General features: G+C 37.4%; 2 protein-coding genes across 3 annotated transcripts; one reads left to right on the top strand and one right to left on the bottom strand.

Annotated features, from left to right (window-relative positions):
* Positions 1-10,595: 10,595 nt before the first annotated feature.
* Positions 10,596-12,288, top strand: ccl20b (chemokine (C-C motif) ligand 20b). The gene is made up of 4 exons (XM_085467992.1): positions 10,596-10,868; positions 10,974-11,076; positions 11,762-11,836; positions 11,944-12,288. The coding sequence occupies exons 1-4, from the start codon at positions 10,787-10,789 to the stop codon at positions 11,993-11,995; spliced, it is 312 nt and encodes a 103-aa protein (XP_085324118.1). The 5' UTR covers positions 10,596-10,786; the 3' UTR covers positions 11,996-12,288.
* Positions 12,289-12,383: 95 nt separating this feature from the next.
* On the bottom strand, positions 12,384-21,343 carry LOC146701690 (uncharacterized). Of its 2 annotated transcripts, XM_085467991.1 has the most exons (4): positions 21,235-21,343; positions 15,725-18,356; positions 15,218-15,335; positions 12,384-14,073 (listed from the first exon to the last, which is right to left on the bottom strand). In XM_085467991.1, the coding sequence occupies exons 1-4, from the start codon at positions 21,328-21,330 to the stop codon at positions 13,833-13,835; spliced, it is 3,087 nt and encodes a 1,028-aa protein (XP_085324117.1). In that variant the 5' UTR covers positions 21,331-21,343; the 3' UTR covers positions 12,384-13,832. The 2 variants fall into 2 exon arrangements, with proteins under 2 accessions (XP_085324117.1, XP_085324116.1); XM_085467990.1 differs by lacking the exon at positions 21,235-21,343 and having other exon boundaries at positions 15,725-18,343.
* Between the last annotated feature and the right edge of the window lie 272 nt (positions 21,344-21,615).

Genomic DNA, 21,615 nt, shown 5'->3' with positions numbered 1-21,615 from the left:
CCATATTTTAATTTAGATTTAAACAAATAGTTTCTCAAGGCATTCTGCTGAGTTACATCAGGATAATAGAATTTGCATAACTCACTAAGCTGGGAAAAAAAAACATTAGTCTTATCATTATAATCTAAGAATGTTTCAAAAAAAGCTTACCTGCACCTTGACATATATGTTTTCTTGTCATGATGATGGCAAGGGAACAAAATCCCAGCATAAGATTACAAAGTAACGTCATTTTTTAACTGAACGCAGGAAGTTGTGGGTCTTGTTGAAGTCTGGGAACATGTGTGAAGCTGCCACAAGTATTATTTAGGATACTCAGGGGATTTAGAGGGAGGGCTTAGAATCACCTTTTTGTGTGTTATTCAGTGACATTATTACACAAGGACAATATTTAACACGGTATAAATGCGGAACACACTTTTTTTTTCTGTAAACTCAGTAGGTTAAGTTTCCCTGAAATGTCCCCCAAAGAAGTTTAATCGTGATGCATATACAATTACAGTCATTTGCATTTGCTTTAGAAAAGAACTCTTGGCTTTTGTTAAAGTCCAGGAATAGGTGTGAAGATTGAGCTTTAGTAAGTATTGTTTAGGTAAGAAAACTTTGGGAGATTTGGAGGGAGGACTTAGAATGAGCTTTTTTCTGTGTTATTCAGTAACTTATTACTTAAGGGCAATATTTAACTGTGCATAAATGTTGATCATTCTGTTTTGGGTCAACTTCCTCTTAAAATTTTAATTTCCCTTAATATTCTCCTTGGTGCATGTACAAGTATATTTGCTTCCTTCACACAGACTGACGCAACCTTTGTTCTTTGTCGACTCAGCAAATAATTTAAGATTAAGATCAAAGTGTATTTTCCTAACCTTGGCACCTAATGTAATCTCCAAACCCCTGAAACCTTTGAGGTCTAGATTAGAGCTCTAGAGTAGAAATTCTACCATGAAAAACTCTTCGCCCCTTTTCTGATGTGTTATTTTTGTACATATTTCGCACATTTACATGTTTTACAGTGGGGTCCATAAATATTTGGACATAGGCAACTTTTTCCAGTTTTGGTTCTGGACATAACCACAATTAATTTTAAATGAAACAACTCAGATGCAGTCAAGGCACACATTTTTAGTTTTAATTCAGCAGACTGAACAAAAAGGAGAGGAACTAAAACATTTTTAACACAATCCCTGTATTTCGAGGGCACAACAGTAATTGAATAAATTAATTAACTGAAATTAAAGGTTCTTTTCTAATACTTGGTTTAAAACCCTTTGATGGCAATAACAGCCTGAAGTCTTGAATTCATGGTGATCACCATATGCTGGTTTTCCTCCTTTTTAATGCTCTGCCAGGCCTTTACTGCAGCTTATGAGTAGCATGCACCTTACAGTGAACCCTCTGTATTTACTTTCACAAAATCTTCTCTTTGTGGTTGACTTGGATATCAATATGCCTACCTCCTGAAGAGTGTTGTTCACTTGGTTGGCTGTTGTGAAGGGATTTCTCTTCACCATGGAAATGATTTTGCGATCATCCACCACTGATGTCTTCCATGGATGTCCAGGTCTTTTTCCATTGCTGAGTTCACCATTGCTTTCTTTCTTACTCAATATGTACCAACCTGTAGATTTCGCCACGCCTACTATTATAGTAATTTCTCTGATGTTTTTTTTTCTTCCTGTTTTCGCAACTTAAGGATGGCTTGTTTTACCTACATGTAGACCGCACGTTGTCTGTTCACAGCAAAATCTTCCACATGCAAGCACTACACCTCAAATCCGCTCCAGGCCTTTTACCTTCCTAATTTATAATTTACAAATTTTTATAATTTATAATAATAATAATAATAATAATAAAGTTTATTCATAAAGCATACTAAAAAAACCAAGGCTATACCAAGGTGCTTGACAAAATATGATAGGATAAGGGAGATGGGAGAGGGAAAAGAGAAAGGACCCAGCACGTATTAAATATAAAACCATGACAATCATAATACATAAAAGTAATTAACAAAGCATAATAGATAAAAATGTGTCAACACACACAAAATATTAGCTAGATGGAAAAGCAAGATTAAATAAAGTCTTTAACTGTGATTTAAACAATGGCATAGAGTCAGACAAATAAGAAGGAATTACTCACCTCTTCCCAGGAAATAGCCTGTGAGTCAATTTTCAAATTACTTTCGGTCCCTTTGAAAAGAGGGTGGCCCATGTTAAGGAGCAGAAACTCCTAAACTCTTCATCCAATTTGAATCCGGATACCCTCAAATGAAAGCCGGGAGTCTACACATTTTGTTCATGTCTATTATATAACAATAACTGGAACATTTTGGAACACTTTCAGTATACGGATAAAAAGACAAAACTTTTTCAGTGTGCAAATATGTAAGGACCTAACTGTGTATCATCAGACAGAATTTCCATGTCAGTCTTGGACAGATTGAACAGGTATACCAGAGAGAAAGAAGCCAGGAGAATAAACCAGAATTCCTCCACTAAACTAAAGGTGTACTAAAGGTGTACTCTCAGTGGCAGTTGAGGAATATGAGAACAGCTGGAGATAGCAATAATGGAAGAACAGAAAGATGCAACTCATAACAACAATGCTCGATGGCTGGTAGAGCTAAGAGTAGACCAAAGCAACCTCCCTGAACAGGATCCAGTAACCATCACAGATGAAGATATCCAAGACAGAGTCTCAAGCACGAAGAGCAGGACAGCACCAAGCCTTGATATGATTCATGCCTACTGGTTAAAAAAGATAACTCCACTCCATGAGCATCTGGCACCACAAATGAACCAGCAGCTAATGGATGAGATACACCTGGAATGGCTAACTGAAGGCTGGGTAGTCCTCATCCCCAAGGAGACTGTAAGACCAGACTGACCAACCTGTGCCCCGCCTGGATTGATTACAATAAAGCCTATTACTCAATGCCTCTCACATGAATCGTGGAATGCCTAGAACTGTACAAGATCAACAGGATCATAAGAGCATTCATCAGGAATTTAATGGGGATGTGGCAACAACACTAGAGCCCAACTTCAAACCAACAGCACAGGATTTACCAAGGAGATGCTGTATCCCCACTGCTTTTCTGCATGTGCCTGAATCCCCTCAGCCAGATCATTATCAAGACTGGCTAAGGATACCCGCTAGGGAATGCTACAATCATTAGCCACCTCCTCTATGTGGATGACATTAAGGTGTATGTCATGAGTGAATAAGACATTGATTCACTGAACCATACCACTAAGATCTACAGCAATGCCACTCAGACTGAAGAAATGCAGTTGGATGGTAACCAGCACACTAAAACTGTATTTTAAGGAGAAAGAGGGAAGTCGAAGACTAGTGAATGTCAGAACCCACTTTTCATGATAAAACAACAAAGATCCATGAGTATCTTGGCTTAGTACCTCGGGAAAATGGCCACAACGTCATGTTGTCCAATACAACAAAACAACCAATACAACCAATACAACCAGAACTAGACAATTGACTGTTGACAGCTGAAAATTAGTCAGTACAATAACTTGGAAACACAACAAGAAATTGTGAGTCTCCTTCCTAAAAAGACCTCAGTGTTCTCAGTCAGTGTTGATTTTACTCTCTGGGATCCCCCCTCATTACATCCTTTTCTTTGGAAAGGATCCTCCTCCTAGTCATTGTTTTCCCTGACATGGACTTTTTGTGTGAAATTGTAAAATGAGAAGCGTTTATCCCATTTCCTTCAACCTTGGACATGTCGTGTGTTCATATATGTAATATATATTCATTAGCTGTAATAGTTATTTGAGTTACTGTTTTCTTTCTATCAGCTTGAAGAAGAATGACCATGGTTGATTTCTCTTTCAGACTATTCTCTGCAATGGTTGTGGTAAAAATGATAAAGTGTGGGAAATGTGCCAAAGTCATTTAAATTTTCTTTGTTGTCAATTCTGATGCTTAGTTTCAAACTTCAGCACGTAATCTTGACCATGTCTACACGACTAAATTCACAGAGTTACTGCCATGTGATCAGCTGAGTAGATATTAGGATTAACAAGCTTAAGTTTTGAACAAGTGTTTCTAAGTATCACACAGCCTGCTGTCATGCCAACCTGCACCATTAATGGCTTAGTTGACACTTTTCAGCAAAACCAAGTTACAAATCTTATTTGAAGTATGTAATTTAAATTATTGACTGCATTAACCATTTCCATTTGTTTAAAGAGAAAATTAACATGCAATCTGCCCACCATATTAACATATTAACAATAAAACAGTTCATGTAGAAGACATGTACAGTACAAAGACATGTTCAGTCTGAACAATCAATTAACCTTTTGGTTTCTGATATATGTTCAGATTTATGGGTGCTGTAGCTGTCTAAGTGTAACATACAAAAATAAAAGAACTCAACATTTCTCTTATTAATACAAGACAAAACAATATGGCACATACACTCTTTGCTGTATTGTTAATTTAAATACTGTACCTTTTATGAGTTCTTTTTTAAATGTTACCATGAATTGCATATTTTTATGTGTGTGTCGGATCAACAGAAGCCGCCTGTCATATTTACGTGTGCAAAATTATTGCCTGAAAACATTTTTCCAAGGGGCAATATACAACGTCAAAAGATTAGATTGCAACCACTGTTGAATGAATACTTTCACTTAGCTAAGTGTGATCTTTCTAGGAAATTTAAAAATGTATTTTTTTAAAGGGCACCTTTTGAATTTGTCAACACATAAAAACATGTTTAAACTTCCAAATGACCTCAAAGTACATGCAAACTTTGACAGGTTTGTTTTCACCTGCACTTTAATCTCTGTTATGTTTTTCCCCGTGTAGTTGCATCACCAACAAGGAAATAGTAGACTGGCATATTGTTGCATGTGATCAAAATATACTGTCTTCAGCAGTTGCTATTTTTAGCTCCTCCAGGCTGTGCTACAAATAGAACATACATTTTATTTAGGAATAGTTGAACTGTCGGTCACAGTGTTCTCTGGATTCCATGAGATCTAATGGAAAGTATTTAAACTATTTCCATCCATCCATCCATCCATCTTCATCCGCTTTATCCAAGGCCGGGTCGCGGGGGCAGCAGCCTAAGAAAAGAGGCCCAGACCTCCCTCTATAGACTATAACTATAACTATTTACTTATTGTTATTTTCTGAACAAATGAGGCCCAAACCCTGGAATGACTAGCATTTAAGATTAAGATTTGATGTCTGACATAAGGTCTTTGATTAACATGAGTTTCAGACATTTTTACATTTTGCTCTACACATGTTAAGAAGTTGTAAAGACTGATTTGTAAATAAGAGGGGAGGACAGATGAAGGAACATTAGTTACTCAGGAAGTGCGGGGGCTTAGGAAGGAGGATGTGAGGGCAGCTATGAAAAGGGTGAAGACGCAAAAGCGTCTCTTCCTGTTAACATATCTGTGGCTTGAGGCCAGCAGATGTTTGGATCAGACTTTTTAACACATGAGAGAATGCCTGAGGAATGGAGAAGAAGGGCACTGTTACTATTACTGTTCAAGAAAAGGTGTGATTTTAAGAGCTTTCGTAAGTACGTAGGGTTAAAGGAGATGAGTCGTACCATGAAGCTATGGGAAAAAGTTACTGAAACTAGGTTAAGAAGAGAGGTGATGATCAGTGAACAGCAGTATAGCGTCATACTGAGAAAGATCTTTACATATGTGGTGCTTGCTTTGAGTTCATCATAATGTACAGAGAAGGTCAAAAGAAGTTTCACTGTGTCTTTTCTGGTTGTAGAGAAAACAAAGACCTCAGCCAGTCGCAGCAGATGGCTGCCCTCCCTGAACCTGGTTCTGCCAGAGATTTCTTCCCGTTAAAAGGGAGTTTTTCCTTCCCACTATCACTGTCACTGGGAGTGTTTGCTCATAGGCGCTCACCTGATTTTTGCGGTCTTCTCTATATAACTGTAAGATCTTTACCTTACAATATAAATCACCTATAGGTGACTGTTGTTGTGACATTGCACATTATGAATAAAATTGAATTGAATTTATTTGAATTTGATATGGGTGCCGAGAGAGGAACTATGGTACTGCATGGGGAAATCAGGAACAGGGAGGGTGGTGCAGGACATGTATGAGGATAGTCAGAAAGTGGTGCAGCAGCAGTGACAGTTGGGTTTAGGGTGGGCTAGACTACATCAGGTATTGGCTTTGGGCACCTTCTTGTTTGCAGTGGAAATGCACAGGTTAACAGTACAAGCAGGCATCTCAAGGGACTATGATGTTTGCAGACAATATTGCACTGTAGTGAGGGTAGGGTGAAGGTGGAAGAGAGCTTGAAGAGGTGGAGGTATGCACTGAAGAGAAGAGGAATGAAAGTAAATCCAAGCATGCGTGTAAATGACAACACAGGCGTAACAGGAAAATGTAGAAGATGGTACAAGACCTACACCGCCATATCCAGTTTGAAGATAGCGGTGCAGAAAAAAAAAAGAAACCTGGAGGTGGTAGAGTTGAAGACATTAAGATTTTGACTGGGAGCGACCAAAACTAGTAAGTTTAGAAATGATCAGATTAGAGGGACAGCTCAGTTTGAGTGAGACATGCACAGAGGAGGAATAGTGGACATATTGGACAAAGGATGTTCAGCATGGGGCTGCCAGGCAAATGAAACAGAGGTAGACTACAGAAGAAAATTGATGGATGCAATGTAGAATGAGATGAAGAGGGTTGCTGTGACAGAATAGGGGTGTTACGGTTAGGAATACCTGAGCCAAGAAGATGTAAATTTTGACATGTGCATGAAAATGTGTCACAGAGGTGTCGCTGCACATCAGCCTTCTAATGACTCATAAAAGGAAATGCAACCAGCCAGTGTAACAAACAAAAAAAGACTTTCTCAAGGAAGAAATTATAAAATGTATTTCATAAGGCTATCACAGTCTGAGGGTTATCTAATACATTCTTTTGAAGATATTAAGTCCAAAGTCAAACCAGTTTAACGTCAAAACTTTGCTTTGCCTGTCATTGCTCACTGACTTTAAATATATTATCTCCCACTGCTGGAAATGCAACTTCCGCATGCATGACCTTTGTCAAAGTAACATAACTGTATGCCATTTAAAAGTCTGTTGTGGAGTTGCATCACCGAGTGCTGTAACACTAGCAGTTCAAAATGTCATACCTTTTTGGTATGGCATATAAAACAAAATAGTCAGTGAAAGGGTTTGCATTTGCTTGTTTTTTGTCATCAAGCTGAGTGCCAAAAGCAGTTTAAAGTTACTTAAACTACAAAGAGAAAGTTGTTACAGTTTACTCAAAGGCTTCATAGCCCATAACATCAGCTCACAGTTTGCCTGAATTCATGATTTGTATGCTAAGTATGTTAAATTTGTTTCTGTTACTTTTTAAGCTTGACTATTATGTTTGCTATTGTAGCCGAAAACCTAACATTTGGGGACATATTTATTTATGGTCAATGCATTCAAAGAACTTTTATGATGTTAAAAAGCTACTGTCACCGTCAATTTTGACACTGAAAAGCAAGGAAACAGGTATTTTGCTACTGGCTAATTGTACATATTTTTAGTTTACCTTTCACAGTGCACAATTTTGGGACATGAGTATGAGAACAAGATCTACCACTGTTTGCAGCCTGCAATTTACTGCCCATTTCCCTGAAATTTAAGAAGAAAAAAAAGGATGCTTGATGTGTTATTGATAGTCTTCACTTTACATATATACAGGACAAAAATAACTGTTTATTGATGATGTGACACAGGACAGAAGCAGCTGAATGAATTCTGAGGTGTTTAGTGTCTGCTCCAATCCAGCTAAATGCAGTCAAATTGATTGGGCGGCATTTCATAATACAGATGGACAAGGACCCAAAACACACAGCCAAAGCAACCTAGGAGTTTATTAAATCAAAGAAGTGGAATATTCTTGAATGGTTAAGTCAGTCATCTGATCTTACCCCATTGAATATACATTCCACCTGTTGAAGACGAAACCTCCGACAGAAACGCCCCCAAACAACAAACAGCAAGTGAAAGCTGCTGCAGGTTGGTACATCTTGAGAAATAAAGAAAGCACGGAAGACAACAGTGGATGATCGCAGAATCATTTCCATGGTGAAGAGAAACCCCTTCACATCAGCAAACCAAGTGAACAACACTCTTCAGGAGGTAGGCATATTGATATCCAAGTTAACCATAAGGTGCATGTCACTCAGCATGAAGTTCAAGACTTCAGACTGTCATCGCAAAGCAAAGGGTTTTTAACCAAGTATTAGAAATGAACATTTTCTTTTCAGTTATTTAATTCGTCCAATTACTTTTGAGCCTCTGATGCTTTAGTTCCTCACATTTTTAGGTATTTTTTTGTTCAACCCACTGAATTAAAGCTAGGTCATTTACTCACAGTTTACCCATTCGGTGTGGTGAAGTACGGGACTTTTTGCAAAAGAGTAACTGTTTAACATTCTAATCTCTGATAAGACAACAAAATCTAAAATAGGTGCCAGTAAGATAAGCTTCCTTGAGCTGAACTATTTCTTCTAGGGACTTTTCAAATATGCTGTGTAAGAAACATGGTGAAGTTGAGCCATGTTGGGGATTTTGACTTTCCTATCCTCTGGTTATTTTGTTACACTTGTACAAGGTAGATGTGCGCGTCACAGAAAAAGGATACACAAACAAAACCTCCCCACATTCCTTTCACATGCCTTCCTTTCACAAGTGAGTGAGAGCAAGTCACTAATTAACTTGTCAGCAAAAATGAGGAAAACAAAGAACTACAGCTCAAAGGGCTTAAGTTGCATTAATTCATACAGTTCATACAATTTGAGTGCAGACTTAAGTCAAAGTTAAGTTTAGCAATTTGTTGTCATAATTAATCGTTTCCACCTCAGTCTTAATAAAAAGACAGACTATAGCCTACTTAAAGTATTTCAGATGTTAAATACAGCTTACAGTGAGCAACAATAGCACCCTTGTTCCTGACCACAAAAGCCTATTTTTTCTCTTTTTTGAGGCTTCATGTTTGGATTTTGGGTGTGGCTATATATATTTTTAGACAAAGGGGTAGATATGGGAAACAATAACCTAATGCCAGTGTGCTAGCTTGTTAACAAGGTTTAATTAACTGTGATTATAGATGTTCTAAATTTGGCTAGCAGCAATCTAACAAAATATGCTAAGTGGAAAAACCCAACAGCTGGCTGATACTTGCTCTTGACACTAACCTCAAGTGGCCACTAGAGGAACTGTAGTTTTGGTCATTTGGCTGAATTTCATTCAACCACCAGTAGCATTCTACTAGTGCCACAAAAAAGCATTTTTGTCTTTAGATAGCAAGATGCTAATATTCACTGATAAACTACTAATCGTTTGCTTGCAGTTAAATGGCATTGCAAGCTGGCCTTATCAGCATTTTGCTCAGAATAGCTGGTAATGAGGTCAAGAGGCTTAAAGGATTCAAAATTGCCTTTTTGCCTAGCTTTAATATTGTTTAATAGCTGGTCGAAAGTAGTTAGACTTCATAAAACATTCAAGCCACATTCTTAGTTTTGAGGGAAGTTTTGATCTTACCGTTAAAAAAATCAACAAAGGCAGTGTAAGGACGTTGGATTTCCACTTCACCTGAGACACGAGGCCTAGTGACCAGTGACCTGTGACTGAGACTACATGACTGCCCGGCAACCACTGATTTCATGGAAAAGTATCCCTGGAACGGTTCCAAGTAGTTACTGGAGATTGGGGATTACCAAAATGGTGTCTGAGAGCAATCATGCAGGTCTATTGACCAGACAGTGACCGCATAGTCCAGTTGACGAGTGGCTGCAATTTTTTTTACGTTTTACAACCACTTGGTGGTAAGTTAGTGAATAATTGCATGACATGATATCTGTTTTCACTGGGTTCCATGCAAACTACTGCGGCAGTGTATTAGCAACCACGAGCAATCGCAAGGACGTTTTTGGTCTAGCACCCTTTTTACGACCAATTTCACCTAGTGACTATTAACAACCTCCAGCAAGCTTTCACAACCCAATAGGCCTGTCTAACTGAGGCCTAATAAATGACTTGTTATAACAGTAAAAAAAACCCTCCAAATTGTTCAAAATCGAATTGCTTGTAGTAGGTTTCCCAGCAGATTCTCTGTCATTTTGTACAAAACTTACAAGACTGCTATTCTCTTCAGGTCTCCCTTGAATGAAATACGAGTTAAGCTGCTTGACTTATTATAGACCACTCCAGATCCAGCAGTGCTATAGGCTTTAAGCAGGAACAGGTAAGAAACAAAACAACAAAAATGCAAATGTTTATTTGCATTATTAATCATGCCTACCAGGAGGTGACTCATTTGGTTTCAAAAACTAATTCCAATTGTATAGAATATGACATATATTCACATAATACTGCTTTAAAAATGTACTTTACTGATATCTGGTTTCACTTGGAATTCATTCTTCAGGGAATCAGTCTGCACATGAGTCCAGCGCCAGCCAAGCTCATAGTTCAGGCTGCCAATGTTTAACTTTTTTTTTTTTTTTTTTAAACTTTATTTCCTCCCATGTCAGGGCCAGCTGGAATTTTTTCTATTTCCTGCTCTGTTTCCAGTGTTTTAACAATGACACAAAGGATTACACAATCCTGCCCGACGGGAAATTCCGAGAGTCGGCCTACTTAAAGGAGTGATCACCAAGTAGCACTTGTCACACTCTCTCTGATCGCCTTCAGGTGTTACACCTTTTCAGCGTCAGACACAGAAAGGCAGAGTGAACGCTCTCAGTTGGCTCATCAACCATGGCAAGCGGGAAAACGTGTCTCATGGTAGCTCTGTGCTCCCTCGTCATTATCATCAACTTTTTTGACAGCGCACAATCAGGTATTTCATACTAGTTAATAGTTTAATGCACTTTCACTAATATTGCCAGTAGTAAGTTAAAAGTGTGATTTATAGTGGATTCTTTGTGCGTGTGTGTGCTTACAGCGAGCTGCTGCCTGAGGTACTCCAATCGTCAGCCTCCTTGCAAACGGATTCTGGGTTACACCATTCAGAACATCAATAACGCCTGTGACATCAACGCCATCATGTAAGTTATAACGGTTTATATGGAAGTGTAGCATGATAAAAGCAGGTAGATTCATGAGGAAATAAGACATCTAACAAACTAAAACGCTAAGAAGTAGTCAAGTTGAAGTTTAAGCAAGTTGTGCATTTTTCTAGTTTTTGAGTAGTGTTTACTCTGTACAAAGATTTTAGATTATGGAAAAGTTTATATATCAAATGTATTATTATTACATAAAAAGAGAAATGCTCACATTTAAGAAGTTTAGGGAATGAATTAAGACTGCTCATAAATATCTGTTCAATCAGTTTATGTGGGCCAACTTAAGTAGTGGTATTCTCAAGGAAAGACTATAGATAGGAAACTTAACCAGTAATGTGATACACATGTACAAAAACCAGCAAGAGCTAATGCCAATCTTTCATCCTGGTGTCTGGTTATGAATTCTGTGTAACATATCTTATCTGCACATTTCACCTTGTGGTGAAAAGATAATGGCTGTGTGTGCTTGGCATTTGCGCTCTCTCGGACGGACTAAACCTTGTGTATCTAAATAGCAAAACAGCATTTAATCCGTGACTAAAAATCAATCACGATAAGTTCAGGACGCTCTGCAGTTAATAATCAAACTAACACACTGGAATGAAACTCCATCGAGAGAAACTGTATCTTGAGGGTAAATGACTGCTTTCATCCTCTTTCCCAACAGTTTTCATGCTCCGGGAAGGTTTGTGTGTGCCGATCCATCAAAGCCGTTGACCCAGAAAGTGATGAAGTGTTATGAGTAAGTATAAATGCCCCTGTGGTGTATTGTTTGTCTGTGCCTTATATTCACTCTCAGCTGCTCAGTGAGTCAAACTGATCTTATTTCATTGATTTTGTTTTTTGCAGTGAAAAGAAGCGGAAGACCAACAAAGAAAATTCTAACAACAATGCATCTTAAACTCTCTTTAAGTGTTCTTATCTGCACTAATATTATCATAATAGTAAATCTACACATAAATATAATTTGTTGTGTGACCTTTCCTTTTATTTATTCTGTTTTATAAACAGGGAAGAGTAGTATTCTTAATACATGTGTGAGCTATAAGCTTTAGTGCTTCAACAACAAAAAAAACTTGTGCTTTTTTTTAAAGTAATGTAAAATATTATTATTTTGTTATATGTATTATTGTTTGATTTATTTTCTGAAGAAGATGAAATATAAAACCCTGTATTTTCAGAAAGTGTGAGATAATTATTGTATTTAATATTTGTCAGAGAATTTATTAAAAGAGTTATTTGATAAAAACACATGTCTGTCTGTATGGACTCCACAAACAACCACATGCTGTCAAACTTTTGTCCTTGTTCTACATCGGGTAAAAAAAAAAAAAAGAATTAATCACGCTGCAAAAGGATCCTAAATAAAAAGAAATTAGCTGACAGTGATTAGCAAACAGTGATAAATATGTACAATACCATATTTATAAGGTTACATCTCTGTTTAAAAGGTTTAAATCCTAGTGTTAAACATTGGAAAAAGAACATCAATGTTTTTTCCTGTTGTATAACTGGAATACAAATTAAAGATGTTCTTTATTTAATGTAATTATTCATAGAACAAAATATTCAGAATGGAAGGAATATGATCACAAATGAAGGGATATGTTTAAGTTCAGTTCATTCACATAGACTGTGAAGTCTGAAAAATTGAGCCACTGTAGAAGAGTTATAAACCTGCTTTCTTTCTGATGGCCAGCAAGGGGTGATGCCTTTTGTTGCATAGACAATGGGAAAATAGCCTTTTAGTTGCCTCACTCTATGATCTCAGTGAACACTTTTCTTATGACTATATCTTGTCAGTCACTAGTTTGTGTCTTACTATCCATATGATTTTAATTTAACAAACTTTGTTTCTTAGTAACTGTGGGGAGGCACTCATAGATGGACAAAATGTGTTACCTATTAGAGAAATAGTGGTTTAATTGGATAATTCCAATGTATCTGAGCTTGGTACATCTGTTGCAGGATGGTTTTATGGGTTATCTTAACTTTAACTACCTAACTCTTCAATAAACAAACCTGTGGGTGAACCACCTGTCTAATAACGCTGGCATAAGTAGAGGGTGCAAAGTTCACACAAGCCAAAGAACGACAGACATCTTAATGAGGAAGGCTGAAATAAAGTTTGAAAAGAACTGAAATTACTTTTACAGTGCATGAAATGTGATTTTCCATTGTTATGTATCAGCAGTGACTAAACAAGCTTAGTAATTAAACCAAGAGAGATATTATACTTTAGACTTGTTTAAAAGGCTTTGTTTGCATTTATTATACATATGTGTCCTTTATCTACGATAGATATAGTAAGATATTCTTATATATTCATTATGATTCTCAGTCATTTATTATGTAAGTTATATTCAGTTGACAATCATTGTCTCTTACTTCTTGCAAAACTTCTTTGTTTCAGTAATGCAAAAAGACGATGTATGATTGAATGAATTATGTGCAGCATTTTAATTGACCAAAATGCTGACTCTGTAATACTTTGATTAACAAGAAATTGCAGTGAAGTTATCATAGACATTTGTTTCATCTTTTCTTGCTTCACTGGTTCTGTTTAAAACCAACATTTCTGTAAGTAAGTAAAACTTCAAATATTTGCTGGAGAAACACTCAAAACTTTTAAAATAATGAAACATCAGAACACTGTAAACTATTATCATGGAATAAAAAAAAATAAAAAAATTAATCTATAACCTTTAAAAAAGAGAAAAAAAATTGCTTTAATTTCCTCATGGCACAGTTGACACAGTGAGAAGTAACATCTTTCCTTCTGGATCTTCTCTGGTCTGCAGAGCCTGGCAAAGTTTCTCCCAGAACAGCTCGGTGTGCTCTCCAACTCGCGGCCAGCTCAGGTAGGTTTTCCTCTTTATCATCTTTCTCATGCGGTGGTAAGGAGACAACAGATAGCTGGGAATCTCCTCCATGAATACCAGGATTAGAACGTCTTTCTGCTCATCAAACAGACGGAAACTAAAGATAAGAGGGAGAAAAGGGATGCATAAGTACTCTCTTTAAAAGAGTAAAGTAATGAAGATAATACAAAAATAAATGAAATAAACATGTTTTAAGAGAATAAAATAAAACACCTGTGAACATGGCAGATTAAAGAGGAAATTAAAAGCTAGCAAAAAAAAAAAAATCAATGAAATTTTAAGCATGCCGGTGTAACATATACAGTGCTGCACAGATCAGAAAATCACATAGTGGAACACAGTAATGTCAAGTCCTCTTCTTTCAGCTGTTCCCTTTAGGGGTCACCACAGGGGATCATCTGCCTCCATCTCAACCTATCCTCTTCCGCCACATATAGTAGATGCAGTTAAGCACGTCCTGCTTCACATCCATGAACCTCCTATGTGACCTCCTAAGCCATCTTAACCTTGCCTCTCAAACTTTGTCTCCAAACAGGTCAACCTGAGCTGTCTCTCTGATATTCTCATTTCTAATTCTGTAACTCCCAATAAAAAGTGGAGTAATTTTGTTAGGCTGGCCACTCATGGGAAGTTTAATTGCTGTTCCAAGTTTTGTGGATAATGGCTCTCACCATGGTTCGCTGAAGTCCCAAAGTCTTTATAACCCCTTCCAGACTGACAGACGTCAATGACTTTCTTATCTTTCTTGAGCTTCTTTGGATCTTTGCATGCTGAATTGCTGTTTGAGATGTTTTACCTTGTCAGGCAGGTTCTGTTTAAGTAAATTATTGATTTAACAGGTCTGGGAGTATCAGGCCTGGGTATGGTTAGTGAATTTGAACTCAACTTTGAACTCAACCACGTAGGTTTGAAAGCTTTTTTCCCCCTTGATAAATTAAATCATCTTTTAAAAAATAATTTTTTTATTTGCTTTGGTTACATTTGTCCAATATTAAATGTTGTTTGATAATCTGAAACATGTAAGCGTAACAAATATGCAAAAAAACAAAACAAAAAAAAAAGTAGAAGAAAAAAGAAATCAGTAAAGGGGCAGATGCTTTTTCATGGCACTGTATTTGGAGTAACTTTGGTTGTGCCATTGTCACTGTTGACATTAGCATAAAAGCACTGTTAACACCTTTCAATTTCAATTTTATATTTTAATGTTATTGCTACAGTCTTGTGGTGCGCCAACAGGTTACCTGGCTGCCTGGATCTCTCTGGAGCACCATTCACTCTCGAGGTATTTGCGACTGATCACACAAATGGTCTTCCTGCTTCCATAAATAGCATCTGTAATGTTATCTATGATGGGTCTCCCTAATGAGGAGAAGAAAAATAACACAGCCAGTAATAAAACCATGAGGTTTGTATCCTCAGCTTTTTAGTAAAGTAGTATAGTGACACCCTCTGGAGTACATATGAAAGTGCACATTTGACTGCAAAAGCTTCTAACACCATGCCCTCATTGTCTCCAGATAATTGTTAGATAGTGCAATTATATAAATCAAAAGAGAGACTAACTGCCACTTCAAATATAACTGCATAAGTCAAATGATGTTACATTTTTCTGAAAACATTCTAGAAAATGTCCTGAATCTAATAATTTAGTTGGGATTAAACAGAGATACCGACAAACACACAATTTTAAGAGACATCCCACTTGTCAAGCCATTAATATTTAACTTTAATTCAAACTTGCATCTCACCTGGTTCAAAGTCTCGATGGTGTAGGCACAGTCTCCAGCCCTGTTCTCCTTCCAGTTTTGGTAAGAGCTTGTCAATGACCCAAGGCTCATCGTGGGTGTTGTAGGAGATAAAGGCGTCGTACTGATGATGAGTTTTCTTGTTTTTGTGCTTTCTATCAAAGAGCCAAGCTATGAACAGGTAATAGGCATAGACCAGCTGCAACCCCATGAAATGGTAAGTGAAGGACACCACCATCAAGCATAGGATTGCACACGTGGTGAGAACAAAGCAAATAAAGTCAGTGTCATCTGAGCAGGAGCTGGTGTCCAAGTCCAACAGCTTCTTACTTTTGAATTCTTGTGGATAGTTGCACGTAAAGTTATATGCATCATAAACCTGAGTTTTGTTGTCATTTATTGCCCACGAGAGAAACCAGCTGTTATCACAGTTGCAGGTGAATCCATTGCCCTGAAGGTCCAGATAAGTCAGAGCTGGTAGGGGTGTTATTATATCTTCTTCGCGGATAACTGAATATAAATTCTGTCTTGCCTGTAGAAACTCCAGCTTTGTGAGGCTGGCATTTTTAAGGAACTCTAGAGAGTAAAGAGCTGTCCTGGATATATAAAGGCTTTTAAGGTTTGGAATTGGGAAGAACAGATCTGGAGGGAGTTCTTTAAGTTCATTTGAAGAAAGTTCAAGTAATTGCAGCTGTGGCGTGTAAACAAAGGTGTCTTTGTCCAGAGACGCAATACGGATATTCCTGGCTTTGAAACTCAAAAGACTGGTCAAACCTTGCAAAAAGTTCCCAGGCAGATAACTATGCAACCTGTGGTGTTGTGAAAAAACAAGCAGTTCCTCTAGATGGGACAGCTGAGAAAATGGAGGATCCGGCAAATTTCTACTTTTCTTGTAATTGATGTGATTTTCACTCAAATCAAGTCTTCTTAAATTAATCAGAGGACTGAAAACATCTTTGTTTAGTTCATCTTGTGAAATATCATTGTTTTGTAGATTAATTTGGGTCAGATTTGTCAGTCCACTGAAACTCTTACTTTCAAGTACTTTTATTTTGTTTTGGTGTAATGACAGGTTCTGGAGGGAATGTAAGCCTTTAAATGCATCCCTTTTGATAGCAGTGAGTTTGTTTCCATTCAAATGCAGCTGTGTGAGGTTTGGCAAATGTTCTTTGAAAGCACTGTTCAATTTAGTTATTTGGTTTGTCTGTAATTTTAGAGTTTGTAATCCTTTTAAATCCTTGAAAAGACATGGTTTCAGAGCTGTGATTGAATTCTGATAAAGATAAAGCTTTCTGAGCTTTGTCTGATTGGTGAAATCATGGCAGTCCAGTGTGCTGATGTTATTGGTGCTGAGATCCAGCTCTGAAAGAGTTGGTAGATTCCTTGTTGCAGCTGGAACCAGTGGAAGCCTGTTTTTACTCAGCGTTAAAATCCTTAAGTTTTTAAGGGATCTGAAAGCATCATCATGGATGTATTTTATTTTGTTGTCTGTCAAAACTAACTCAGTTACATTAATACACAACTTAAACAAGTATGCATTAACAAAGCTGAGCTTATTGCTTCGAAGCTGCAGAGTCCTCATTGTTGGGATGGTGCAGGAAATGTTGATCAGTGTGGTCAGGTTATGTGTCATTGCATTCATTCTCAGAATAGTTAATGATGAGTTCACTGACTCTAACAACCTTTCCATGTCCCCAAGACCCAAATGAAGCTCACTAATGTCAAGAGTAGTAACACGACTAAGAAATGTCTTGTTTTGCACGTCCCATATCATCTGTTTCTTTTTGGCTGGGCTCCCAATTTTAAACCAGGTGAGATTTGGAAAAACATCGGCAGTGATCCTGAAGACTGCGAGGGGATTTTTCGACAAATCAAGGTACTGAAGTTCTAATGATTTGTTTGTCAGTTCAAATGACTGAAAAGTGGTTAAATCATTGTTGCTTATTACCAGCTCCCGTAGATGTGGCAGATGTTGCAATATCAATTGAACTTTTGTAATGTGGTGCAGTTTGTTATGAGAAATGTCCAGAAGTTTTAAACTTGTCATGGACTTAAAAGATGTGGATGCCATTTGTTTAATGCGATTTTGATTAATTCTTAGCTCAATGAGGCAACTCAAGCCATCAAAAACATTTTCTCCCAGTGTAACAAGTTTGTTATTATTTAGATTTAATGTCTCAAGAGAACTTAGATTGGCAAACGCACCGCTTTCTATCTGTGAAATGTTGTTGCTATTAAGGTCTAACTTAGTCAAATTTAGTAGATCTTTGAAGTCTGATGCATGTATTGTTGAAATTCTGTTAGAAGTTAAATCGAGGCCTGTCACAGTTGAGGGAATATCTTCAGGAACAGCTCTGAGTTTACTTCCGACACATATGGCTGTACTGTAGCTGATTCTGCAAGTCTTCAGGGAAAATCCATCAACCGGCGCAATGAAATTGATGATGCACAGCATGTAAAAAATAATCCGTGATTTGCAACATTTTGTTCCTCTTTCTAATTTGGTTTGTTCCTCTTCCAATCCAGGATCCATTATTAATCTTTGTAACAAACAGGAAAGCTCAACACAGACAACCAGAAAACAAACTATAGTCCACTGTCCATAGTCCACTGAATTTAACTGCCACAGACAATCCTGGGAAGCCAAAAACAAGAAACATAAAGAAACAAAAATTAAGGAATCAACAAGAAAACTAATTGCAAAGAGTCAAAAATATCTTATTCATCTTACAACCAATACAAAAATGCATCAAGACCTCTTTATTCCAAATTTATGACATGCGCTGTGTCACATTAGGATGGAACTATCCAGAAATCTTTGTGTTGTACTTGACACTTTCCACCAACTTCTGTTATTTCTTTCCTTTTACTAGTTTAATATTTAAAAAAAAATAGTGAAAGTAGCCAGGAGAAGATTTGGAGAAGTTTAGACATCTTCAAAATATGGTGTGTATGCAGGCTTTAAGTGTTTAATGGAGTAAGATGTATCTTGATTTTATGACAAATACAGTGGCTTGCAAAAGAATTCGGCCCCCTTGAACTTTTCCACATTTTGTCACATTACAGCCACAAACATGAATCAATTTTATTGGAATTCCATGTGAAAGACCAACACAAAGTGGTGTACACGTGAGACGTGGAACGAAAATCATACATTCCAAACATGATTCCAAACATTTTTTTTTTTTTTTTTTACAAATAAATAACTGAAAAGTGGGGTGTGCATAATTATTCAGCCCCCTGATTCAATACTTTGTAGAACCACCTTTTGCTGCAATTACAGCTGCCAGTCTTTTGGGGTATGTTTCTAGCAGCTTTGCACACCTAGAGACTGAAATCTTTGCCCATTCTTCTTTGTAAAACAGCTCCAGCTCAGTCAGATTAGCTGGACAGCGTTTGTGAACAGCAGTTTTCAGATCTTGCCACAGATTCTCGATTGGATTTAGATCTGGACTTTGACTGGGCCATTCTAACACATGGATATGTTTTGTTTTAAACCAGGGCTGCCCAATCCCAGTCCTCGAGAGCTACTATCCTGCAGCTTTTAGATGCATCCCTACTCCAACACAGCTGAATCAAATGGTTTGATTACCTCTTCAGCATGCCATTGTGTTTGGCAAAGGCCTGACAACAAGCCATTCATTTGATTCGGGTGTGTGGGAACAAGGATGCATCTAAAAGCTGCAGGATAGTAGCTCTCGAGGACCGGGATTAGGCACCCCTGTTTTAAACCATTTCATCATTGCCCTGACCTGTCTGGTGTGTTCTTTGGACTTCATGGTGTTGTTGTTCCCAACATTCTCTTAGACAACTTCTGAGATCATCACAGAGCAGCTGTATTTGTACTGACATTAGATTACACACAGGTGCACTCAATTTAGTCATTAGCACTCATCAGGCAATGTCTATGGGCAACTGACTGCACTCAGACCAAAGGGGGCTGAATAATTACGCACACCCCACTTTTCAGTTATTTATTTGTAAAAAATGTTTGGAATCATGTATGATTTTTGTTCCACTTCTCACGTGTACACCACTTTGTGTTGGTCTTTCACGTGGAATTCCAATAAAATTGATTTATGTTTGTGGCTGTAATGTGACAAAATGTGGGAAAGTTCAAGGGGGCCGAATACTTTTGCAAGCCACTGTATCTTATGATGCAGTGTGCAGTCTTGAGTCACTCCTCAGTTCTTTATATTTAACCAGAAAAATGGAACTAGGTGCACCTAATTATAGAACGTTGATGTTTGGTCACACCACATTTATACTTCAACACAGGCCAAACTCTTTTAGGCAAGCTTTTTTATAACTTATGTAAGTAGCCTTCAGAAACAATTTTGAGGCTCTGGAAAGGCCAGTGCATGACTGTACTGTTCCACTCTGTGTTTTTTTCCATTCTGCTTTACTGCTTTACTCCACTGGCAGTGGATTTTGGATCACTGTCATGCTGAAAAATGAAATGTTGCAAATAAAATGTTTCTGTATGGTACTACAGGACGGATCAAATTCTTGAGGTACCCAAATCATAACAGAACCTTTACTCTGTTTTACAGATGGCTGTAGACACTCATTGTTGTATCTCTCCTGACCTCCTCTGTACATACTGACAATGTGAACCACATTTTTTAAATCTGCAGTCATCATTTCATAAGGCCTGTAGCAACTGATTTTCAGTCCAGTTCTTCAGTTCTTGTTTAATTTGTCAGCCAGTCTCACGCTTTCTCTTCCTCAAGAATTGGTTCTTCACATCAACCCTTTTTTCGGTTTCTTACAGACATGACTTTTAGATACTGTTCATAGGCTGTACATAGTTTTACTAACTTTTTAAAGACATGCTGCACAGCTGAGATGTGTCAAGTATTCAGCTAGTAGCTCTTTGGGAGTCTGCTTACTGGTGCAAAAATACCATTTGTGCCACTCAAACTGTTTTCCTTGATTCAACTAAACAGCTAGTAACAGCTAGTAACAGAGAACCAATTTAAAATGAGTCCTTTGCTCAGTTGTCTGTTTTGTGCAGACAGAGCTAGGTGCCTTTTTCTTCCTTGAATGAGTCATAGGTCAGTGTTAAGTGAGTTAACCATAAAACAGAAGCAAAAAAAAAAAAGTTGGTTACAAAGACTGGGAGGAAAATTAGTAAAAAAAAAAAGCTGTTAATGTCCAAAGAAGAACATTTAAAGACCTTCAGAAAGCACAAAAAACTGCTGCTCAAAACCATTTAAAAATGAAATTACAAGAAGGTCTTTGTCCTTAAAAGCACCATAATAAAGAAACGAGGCGTGGGTAAGACTTTGTTGCCAATTTTTTGCAAACGATTTTGACAAATATTACTCATTCTGAGACTATTACCAGTCCCTCCTATTTTCATTGCACCTTCCAGTTTTATTAAAAGAGAAATACATTTTACGGCACAAGTAAAATGTATGACAACCCTAGTTGTCATACATTTGTAGTTTAATTCAGATTTGGACCCACACAGAGGCATGAAGAACAAATGAAATCTTGAAAAAACTTACTGAAGTTAAATGAAGATTTGTTGAAAAAAAAGACTGTGGTAGATAATCCAATCCAACATTCAATCCAAGAGGCAAAGTGACCAAGGAATGAGACATGAAGCACGAAGTGCTGAAATGTTGTAGGAAAATAGAAAGGCAGGAGAACAGCTTCGTAAAGAGGGTGGGCTGACAAGTGACAGGGCTATAAATACACAAAGAGCTGAACCAATGGGCTATGAAGGCAAAACAGGAAACACCTTTAAATGTAATCGTTTTAAATAAAGAGGAAAACTATCCCCTCTGTGACTAATCCAGCTACTAAAAGGAAATCTGTTAGTTTTACATCAAGAGCCACATTTATCATGTGCGGTTTCATAATAATAAAAAATCCTAAGCTTGATC

This window comes from Copadichromis virginalis, linkage group LG9 (genome assembly GCF_057382275.1).
Source record: "Copadichromis virginalis isolate Kocher_CV1m ecotype Utaka linkage group LG9, C_Virginalis_male_GT1.1, whole genome shotgun sequence".
NCBI lineage: Eukaryota > Metazoa > Chordata > Actinopteri > Cichliformes > Cichlidae > Copadichromis > Copadichromis virginalis.
This window is presented reverse-complemented; position numbering and strand designations above follow the sequence as displayed.

Coding starts and splice junctions, on each gene's coding strand:
- ccl20b (XM_085467992.1), top strand. CDS start 10,787: ATGGCAAGCGGGAAAACGTGTCTCATGGTAGCTCTGTGCTCCCTCGTC. Junction 11,077..11,761: donor TGTGACATCAACGCCATCAT/GTAAGTTATAAC, acceptor CTTTCCCAACAG/TTTTCATGCTCCGGGAAGGT. Junction 11,837..11,943: donor AAAGTGATGAAGTGTTATGA/GTAAGTATAAAT, acceptor TGTTTTTTGCAG/TGAAAAGAAGCGGAAGACCA.
- LOC146701690 (XM_085467991.1), bottom strand. CDS start 21,330: ATGTCTCATTCCTTGGTCACTTTGCCTCTTGGATTGAATGTTGGATTG. Junction 18,357..21,234: donor CAAATCTTCATTTAACTTCA/GTAAGTTTTTTC, acceptor TTGGCTTCCCAG/GATTGTCTGTGGCAGTTAAA. Junction 14,074..15,217: donor AGAGAGATCCAGGCAGCCAG/GTAACCTGTTGG, acceptor TCTTATCTTTAG/TTTCCGTCTGTTTGATGAGC.